General features: G+C 49.4%; 1 protein-coding gene across 2 annotated transcripts in view; it reads left to right on the forward strand.

Annotated features, from left to right (window-relative positions):
* Nucleotides 1-9,559, forward strand: part of cenpo (centromere protein O) — a 20,994-nt gene extending 11,435 nt beyond the window's left edge. For both annotated transcript variants that reach the window (XM_067988465.1, XM_067988466.1), the window contains 3 exons: nucleotides 848-1,113; nucleotides 1,843-2,014; nucleotides 8,246-9,559. In XM_067988465.1, the coding sequence (XP_067844566.1) occupies nucleotides 848-1,113; nucleotides 1,843-2,014; nucleotides 8,246-8,409 (602 nt within the window). In that variant the 3' untranslated portion in view covers nucleotides 8,410-9,559. The remainder of the gene's footprint in view (nucleotides 1-847; nucleotides 1,114-1,842; nucleotides 2,015-8,245) is intronic.

The following is a 9,559-nucleotide window of genomic DNA, read 5'->3' on the forward strand; positions in this document are numbered from 1 at the left end:
TGCATCCTGTGGATGGTACACACTGCAGCCACTGTGCGCCGGTGGTGAAGGGAGTGAATGTTTAGGGTGGTGGATGGGGTGCCAATCAAGCAGGCTGACTCCCCAAAGCCTTTCCACCATCTACAAGGCACAAGTCAGGAGTGTGATGGAATACTCTCCACTTGCCTGGATGGTGTCGAGCTTCTTGAGTGTTGTTGGAGCTGCACTCATCCAGGCAAGTGGAGAGTATTCCATCACACTCCTGACTTGTGCCTTGTAGATGGTGGAAAGGCTTTGGGGAGTCAGGAGGTGAGTCACTCACCGCAGAATACCCAGCCTCTGACCTGTTCTTGTAGCCACAGTATTTATATGGCTGGTCCAGTTAAGTTTCTGGTCAGTGGTGACCCCCAGGATGTTGATGGTGGGGGATTCGGCGATGGTAATGCCGTTGAATGTCAAGGGGAGGTGGTTAGACTCTCTCTTGTTGGAGATGGTCATTGCCTGGCACTTGTCTGGCACGAATGTTACTTTGTACAAAACCTGACTGTTAATAGTTTTCTCTCTTCATGCTTACGCTCTATTTGCTTTCCTTATCCCTTTCTTAGCCTCTTTCCTTATTTTCTCTTATTTTGTATCATTTTTATCGTAACTATAGGCCCCAAGTGTCCGTTTCTTCATATTTAGTTTGTTTCTAACCTCTATCTACATTCTGAAACTTGAAGTAGTCTCCCTTTTTAATGGTATATATTCAGCACGGTATCATCGAGCAGCTGGGGCAGCCTGAGGGAGGAGAGAAGATTGAGGGCAAAAGGAGAATGTGGGGATTGTCTGTGCTGGGGGTAATTGATCTGTTGCTGTCCCTGTGTAGGGATCAGTTCTGAGGTGAAGAAGCCTGGCTCCGTATTCTGCTTCTGTATCAGCACTGCATATGAGGGCACCTATCTGGACTCCTATTACCTGGACATTCAGGTCCAGCACCCTCGCAAGATTATTCGCCACAACATTCCTGTCTTCATCCCCCTGGATCAGATGGCTCAGACCTACCTGGAGAAGGATCTGCAGCGTTTCATGGGTGTGCTGAACAACGACCTGAATGCATACGTCAGCAGAAGATATCAGGCAGAACAGTTACAGGTACACAGGGCACCGGTCACAAGGAATAGATACAAAGCAAAGCTCCCTCTACACTGTCCCATCAAAAACTCCCAGGGCAGGTACAGTACGGGTTAGATACAGAGTAAAGCTCCCTCTACACTGTCCCATCAAAAACTCCCAGGGCAGGTACAGTACGGGTTAGATACAGAGTAAAGCTCCCTCCTCACTGTCCCATCAAAAACTCCCAGGGCAGGTACAGTACGGGTTAGATACAGAGTAAAGCTCCCTCCTCACTGCCCCATCAAACACTCCCAGGGCAGGTACAGTACGGGTTAGATACAGAGTAAAGCTCCCTCCTCACTGCCCCATCAAACACTCCCAGGGCAGGTACAGTACGGGTTAGATACAGAGTAAAGCTCCCTCCTCACTGTCCCATCAAACACTCCCAGGGCAGGTACAGTACGGGTTAGATACAGAGTAAAGCTCCCTCCTCACTGCCCCATCAAACACTCCCAGGGCAGGTACAGTACGGGTTAGATACAGAGTAAAGCTCCCTCCTCACTGTCCCATCAAACACTCCCAGGGCAGGTACAGCACGGGTTAGATACAGAGTAAAGCTCCCTCTACACTGTCCCATCAAACACTCGTAGAGCAGGTACAGCACAGGTTAGACACTGGGTAAAGCTCCCAGGAATGCCATGCTGTGTACCTGTGGGGTATGATTTTATAATAAGTTAGTTACTGATCCTGACACTTTCTCTGTTCCAGGAATGCCATGCTGCGTACCTCACGAGCCAGGTACAGAAAAATGCTGCATATAACTTGCTGAAGTTCAACTATCCCATTCGGTGTGGGGATACGGAGCAGGACGTCCAGGTGAAGCTGGTGTACGACGATCTTACACGCTGTCTTCCGTCTAGTGTCACCCTCACCTGTACAGGTAAGAACAGGGGGAGTCAGAGCCCAGCACATGTCATCTATACAATAACAACTGGAAACACTGGTACAACAATGTTCCAGTGTTTCTAGTTGTTATTGGATAGATGTAATAGATTAAAAAAAGAGGCTTACAAAAAGAGAAGTCAGCCTGAGGATTGGGAGGATTTTAGAAATCAGCAAAGGGTGACCAAGAAATTGATAGAGAAAGAAAATAGAATATGAGAGTAAACTAGCAAGAAATATAAGAACAGATTGCAAGAGCTTCTACAAGTGTGTAAAAAGGACGGGAGTAGCAAAAGTAAACGTTGGTCCCTTGGAGGCAGAGACAGGAGAAATTATAATGGGGAATAAAGAAATGGCAGCGACATTAAACAAATATTTTATATCTGTCTTCACAGTAGAAGTGCAAAAAACATACAGAAAATAGTAGGGAACCAAGGGTCTAATGAGAGTGAGGAACTTAAAGTAATTAAGATTAATAAAGAAAAAGTACTAGAGAAATTAATAGGACTAAAAGCTGATAAATCCCCTGGATCTGATGGCCTACATCCTAGGGTTCTATAAGAGGTGGCTGCAGAGATAGTGGATGCATTGGTTATGATCGACCAGAATTCCCTAGATTCTAGAACGGTCCCATGGATTGGAAGGTAGCAAATGTAACCCTGTTATTCAAGAAAGGAGGGAGAGAGAAAACAGGGAACTACAGGCCAGTTAGCCTGACATCAGTCGTCAGGAAAATGCTGGAATCCATTATTAAGGACATAGTAACAGGGCACTTAGAAAATCATAATATGATCAGGCCGAGTCAGCATGGTTTTATGAAAGGGAAATCATGTTTGACAAATTTATTAGAGTTTTTTGAAGATGTAACTAGCAGGGTAGATAAAGGGGAACAAGTGGATGTAGTATATTTGGATTTTCAAAAGGCACTCGATAAGGTTTTTTTTATTCATTCATGGGATAGGGCATTGCTGGCGAGGCCAGCATTTATTGCCCATCCCTAATTGCCCTCGAGAAGGTGGTGGTGAGCCGCCTTCTTGAACCGCTGCAGTCCGTGTGGTGAAGGTTCTCCCACAGTGCTGTTAGGAAGGGAGTTCCAGGATTTTGACCCAGCGATGATGAAGGAACGGCGATATATTTCCAAGTCGGGATGGTGTGTGACTTGGAGGGGAACGTGCAGGTGGTGTTGTTCCCATGTGCCTGCTGCCCTTGTCCTTCTAGGTGGTAGAGTTCGTGGGATTGGGAGGTGCTGTCGAAGAAGCCTTGGCAAGTTGCTGCAGTGCATCCTGTGGATGGTACACACTGCAGCCACAGTGCGCCGGTGGTGAAGGGAGTGAATATTTAGGGTGGTGTATGGGGTGCCAATCAAGTGGGCTGCTTTGTTCTGGATGGTGTCGAGCTTCTTGAGTGTTGTTGGAGCTGCACTCATCCAGGCAAGTGGAGAGTATTCCATCACACTCCTGACTTGTGCCTTGTAGATGGTGGAAAGGCTATGGGGAGTCAGGGGTCACTCGGCACAGAATACCCAACCTCTGACCTGCTCTTGTAGCCACACTTTTTATGTGGCTGGTCAATGGTGACCCCCAGGATGTTGATGGTGGAGGATTCGGCGATGGTAATGCCACATAAAAGGTTGTTACACAAGATTACGACTCATGGGGTTGAGGGTAATATATTAGCATGGATAGAGGATTGGTTAAAGGACAGGAAGCAGAGAGTAGGGATAAATGGGTCATTCTCAGGTTGGCAGGCTGTAACTAGTGGGGTGCCGCAAGGATCAGTGCTTGGGCCTCAGCTATTTACAATCTATATTAATGACTTAGATGAAGGGACCGAGTGTAATGTATCCAAGTTTGCTGACGATATAAAGCTAGGTGGGAAAGTAAACTGTGAGGAGGACACAAAGAGTCTGCAAAGGAATATTGACAGAGAGTGGGCAGGAAGGTGGCAGATGGAGTATAATGTGGGGAAATGTGAGGCCATTTAGTTTGGTAGGAAGAATAGAAAAACAGAATATTTTTTAAATGGTGAGAAACTATTAAATGTTGGTGTTCAGAGAGACTAGGGTGTCCTCATACAAGAAACACAAAAATTTAGTATGCAGGTACAGCAAGCAATTAGGAACGCAAATGATATGTTGGCCTTTATTGCAAGGGGGTTGGAGTACAAGAGTAAGGAAGTCTTACTACAGTTGCACAGGGCATTGGTAAGCCCTCACCTGGAGTACTGCATACAGTTTTGGTCTCCTTATTTAAGGAAGGATATACTTGCCTTAGAGGCTGTGCAACGAATGTTCACTAGATTGATTCCTGGGATGAGAGGGTTGTCCTATGAGGAGATGTTGAGTAGAATGAGCCTATACTCTCTGGAGTTTAGAAGAATGAGAGATGATCTAATTGAAACATACAAGATTATGAGGGGGCTTGACAGGGTAGATCCTGAGAGATTGTTTCCCCTGGCTGGAGAGTCTAGAACTAGGGGGCATAGTCTCAGGATACAGGGTCGGCCATTCAAGACTGAGATGAGGAGGAATTTCTTCATGCAGAGGGTTGTGAATTTTTGGAATTCTCTACCCCAGAGGGCTGTGGATGCTTAGTCATTGAATATATTCAAGGCTGAGATGGATAGATTTTTGGACTATAGAGGAATCAAGGGATATGGGGATCGGGCGGGAAAGTGGAGTTGAGGTTGAAGATCAGCCAAGATCTGACTGAATGGCGGAGCAGGCTCGAGGGGCCGTATGGCCTACTCCTATTTCTTATGTTCTCCTCAAGGTGCTGACTTCCTGAGGTACACGTTCACCTCAGTAGGTGTGATGGATACTGAGGTACCAGTCTGCAGTGACACCATTCTGCCATCACTTCCTTCTTCTCTTCTGTGGTCTCATGTCACTCACTGCCCTCCCAGTATTTACTCTCAGAATTCCTTTTCATGTTTGAGCTCGGGCAGTGTGTGTGTCCCACATTGCTGCATCATTTCCATTTGCCCCATGCAGACTCCCTGTCAGGTTAATACCAGTGTCTCATTAATGCCAGTGTGTGCCAGGCTACCAGTGTCACGTTAATGCCAATGTGTGCCAGGGTGCCAGTGTCACATTAATGCCAGGGTGCCAGTGTCACATTAGTGCCAGGGTGCCAGGGTTATGTGAATGCCAGTGTGTGCCAGGGTGCCAGTGTCACATCAATGCCAATGTGTGCCAGTGTCATGTTAATGCTAATGTGTGCCAGGGTGCCAGTGTCATGTTAATGCCAAAATGCCAGTGTCACATTAATGCCAGTGTGTGCCTGGGTATCCATGTCATGTTAATGCCAGTATGTACCAGGGTGCTGGTGTGACGTTAATGCCAGTGTGTGCCAGGGTGCCAGCAGTTTATTTCTGCAGGCCAGTGACAGTGACCCTGCAGCCCTCTGCTCCTCACCATCCCCACCACGGGGGTGGGGGGGATGAGTTCAGACTGCTGGGGGCATGGATCTAGACCCTTCATCAGAACACTGTCGGGAGCGGGGTCTGCACTCTTCATGTTGCACATTTTATTCCCCTCTTTTTGAGCCTGAGGGAGGCGATAAACAAAGTAAAAAGGGCAAGGAATGTAGGGAAGGAAAAAGAGAGAACAGGGAGCAAATAAAGAAGAGTCTGACTGGAGGGGAGACGAGAGGGAGTCCGACTGGAGGGGAGACGAGAGGGAGTCTGACTGGAGGGGAGACGAGAGAGAGTCCGACTGGAGGGGAGACGAGAGGGAGTCTGACTGGAGGGGAGACGAGAGGGAGTCCGACTGGAGGGGAGACGAGAGAGAGTCCGACTGGAGGGGAGACGAGAGAGAGTCCGACTGGAGGGGAGACGAGAGAGAGTCCGACTGGAGGGGAGATGAGAGAGTCCGACTGGAGGGGAGACGAGAGGGAGTCTGACTGGAGGGGAGACGAGAGAGAGTCCGACTGGAGGGGAGACGAGAGGGAGTCCGACTGGAGGGGAGACGAGAGGGAGTCCGACTGGAGGGGAGACGAGAGAGAGTCCGACTGGAGGGGAGATGAGAGAGTCCGACTGCTAAATAAATGGGAGCCAGGATTCTGGGATGGATGTGAATGTACAAAGCACTCGGAACAATTTGGAGAGTCAGAAGCATAATAATTATGGAGGGATATATATTTTTATTCATTCTGGGGATGTGGGCGTCATTGGCAAGGCCGGCATTTATTGCCCCATCCCTGGTAGCCCTGGGAAGGTGATGGCAGGCCGCCTTCTTGAAACTCTGGTAGCAGGTTGATACAACTGAGGGGTTTGCTCAGCCACTTCAGAGAGCAATTAAGAGTCAACCACATTTGGTGTGGGACTGGAGTCACGTGTAGGCCCAGACCGGGTAAGGACGGCAGGTTTCCTTCCCTAAAGGACATTAATGAACCAGTTGGGTTTTTACGACAATCCGACAGCTTCGTGGTCACTTTTACTGAGACCAGACTTTTATTTCCAGATTTTTTAAACTGAATTCAAATTCCTCAAACTGCCCACAGTGGGATTTGAACTCACATTCTCTGGATTATTTGTCCATTAACGCAACCGCTATGTTACTGTACCCAATGATGTGATTCAGTGGCTGTAACCAAGACCTGGCTTATCCACATGCTGCCCCTCGGCGACACCATCCGAAAACACAAAGTCAGATTCCACATGAACGCTGACGACACCCAGCTCTATCTCACAACCATCTCCCTTGACCCCTCCACTGTCTCTGATTTGTCACACTGCTTGTCCGACTGGATGAGCAAATATTTCCTCCAACTAAATATAGGGAAGACCGAAGCCATAGTCTTCAGTCCCCGCCACAAACTCTGTTCCCTAGCCACCGACTCCATCCCTCTCCCTGACTACTGTCTGAGGCTGAACCAGATCGTTCGCAACCTTGGCGTCCTATTTGACCCTGAGATGAGCTTCCGACCACATATTGGCTCAATCACAAAGACCGCCTACTCCACCTCCGTAACATTGCCCGTCTCCGCCCCTGCCTCAGCTCCTCATTCATGCCTTTGTTACCTCCAGACTCCACTATTCCAATGCTCTCCTGGCCGGCCTCCCATCTTCCACCCTCCATAAACTTGAGCTCATCCAAAACTCTGCTCCCCGTATCCTAACTCGCACCAAGTCCCGTTCTCCCATCACCCCCTGTGCTCGCTGACCTACATTGGCTCCCAGTCCGGGAACACCTCGATTTTAAAATTCTCATCCTTGCTTTCAAATCCCTCCGTGGCCTCGCCCCTCCCTATCTCTGTAACCTCCTCCAGCCCTACAACCCTCCAAGATCTCTGCGCTCCTCCAATTCTGGCCTCTTACGCATCCCCAATTTTAATCACACCACCATTGGCGGCCGTGCCTTCAGCTGCCTAGGCCCTAAGCTCTGGAATTCCCTCCCTAAACCCTTCCGCCTCTCTACTTCTCTCTCCTCCTTTAAGACACCCTCAAAACCTACCTCTTTGACCAAGCCTTTGGTCCTCTATCCTAATATCGCCTATGTGGCATGGTGTGAAATGTTGTTAAATAACCCTCCTGTGAAGCACCTTGGGACGTTTTACTACGTTGAAGGCGCTATATAAATGCAAGTTGTTGTTGTTGTTTGGACAGGACTGGAAACCGAATATTCCTGATCATAACATTCTGAGGAGAGACGGGGAGGGGAAAAGAGGGTAGGGTGTCAGTGGTAGAGACTGAGGGCCCTACCTGGTGATGTACTGAGCCATTCAGACCAGGGAGGAGCTACAATCAGTCCCTAGGCAGTGCTGAGTTAGCTGGCATAGTTTAGAGGCACTGCAAGTGGGGGAGGAATCAGCCAGGGTTCTTGCTCCTGATCACTGTCCATGACTCCTGGGTTAGAGAGAGGGTAAATCAGCCAGGGTTCCTGCTCCTGATCACTGCACAGGGACCCTAGGTTAGAGAAAGGGGAAAGCTGCCAGGGTTCCTGCTCCTGATCACTGTCCAGTGACCCATGAGTTACAGAGAGGGGGAATCAGCCAGGGTTCCTGCTCCTGATCATTGCTGGGACGTGTGCGTGTGTGTATTGGGTGAGTTCAGTGTTGGGCTGGCCTGAGCTCCCTCGTTCAATACCCAACCAGTGCTCACACCTGTAGAATGGGCTCTTGAATGAGGCATGTCCCAGTATAATTCCAGCACTTTCACTAGGGGAGAGAATGGAGATGGAGACTGTCACGTGCATCCTTCTCACTGCAATCTCTTTATTTTGTGCCAGGAGCAGACGCAGAATCTGTGGAGGAGAAGTTAGAAGGTCATCGCCAGCTCTTCGAACAAAAGGAACTTCACCGAGCAATAGACAGCTTAAAGCTGCAGAAAGAGGTGGTGTCGAGCTGCAGCCTCTCTGCAGAGCACAGCTCACCCTCTCCATTATCTCAGTGAGTGTCACTGCCTCATACTCCACAGCTATTTTATCTCAGGGTGTACAAACACACTTCGCACACCACCATGCAATGAGGCTGTGGAGCAGGGTTCAGCGGGGTAGCTTGGGCTGATCTTGGAGTGGTAACTTTTTGCTCTGTTAAAGGAATGACTGGGTCTGTAACCTTTCACTATTTTCTGCACCTTTTTATTCTGACTGGAATAAGTGTCAGCTGTGGTTCAGTGGGTAGCACTGTCCCCTTAGAGTCAGCACGCCATGAGTTCAAGCCCCACTCGACAGATGAGCATGTAATCCAGGGTAACACTCCAGTGACAGTACTGAGGGAGGGCCGCACTGTCGGAGGGTCAGTACTGCGGGAGCACCGCACTGTCGGAGGGGCAGTACTGAGGGAGCGCCGCACTGTCGGAGGGTCAGTACTGAGGGAGCGCCGCACTGTCGGAGGGTCAGTACTGCGGGAGCGCCGCACTGTCGGAGGGGCAGTACTGAGGGAGCGCCGCACTGTCGGAGGGTCAGTACTGAGGGAGCGCCGCACTGTCGGAGGGTCAGTACTGAGGGAGCGCCGCACTGTCGGAGGGTCAGTACTGAGGGAGCGCCGCACTGTCGGAGGGTCAGTACTGAGGGAGTGCAGCACTGTCGGAGGGTCAGTACTGAGGGAGCGCTGCACTGTCGGAGGGTCAGTACTGAGGGAGCGCTGCACTGTCGGAGGGGCAGTACTGAGGGAGCGCCGCACTGTCGGAGGGTCAGCACTGCGGGAGCGCTGCACTGTTGGAGGTGCTGTCTTTCAGATGAGACATTAAACCAAGCCCTGTCTGTCCTCTCCGTTGGGTGTTAAAGATCCCACAGCAGTATTGGGGAAACAGGGAGTCTCCCAGCGTCCTGGCCAATATTCCTCCCTCAACTAACATCACCAAAAATCAGATGAACTGGATATTGATTTTATTGCTGTCCGTGGGAGCTTGCTGGCTTGTTTGCATTACAGCAGTGACTACATTTCAAAAATTACTTTGTTGGCTGTGAAATGCTTTGAGACATCCTGAGGTCATGGAAGGTGCTCTAGAAATTCAAGCTCCATCTTACTTTCATTCACTGAATTTTACCTGTTTGCCATGAAGGTTTTGTGAAGCTGAATAAAATTGTATACCCATACAA

Source organism: Heptranchias perlo, chromosome 8 (assembly GCF_035084215.1).
Source record: "Heptranchias perlo isolate sHepPer1 chromosome 8, sHepPer1.hap1, whole genome shotgun sequence".
Classification (NCBI taxonomy): Eukaryota; Metazoa; Chordata; class Chondrichthyes; order Hexanchiformes; family Hexanchidae; genus Heptranchias; species Heptranchias perlo.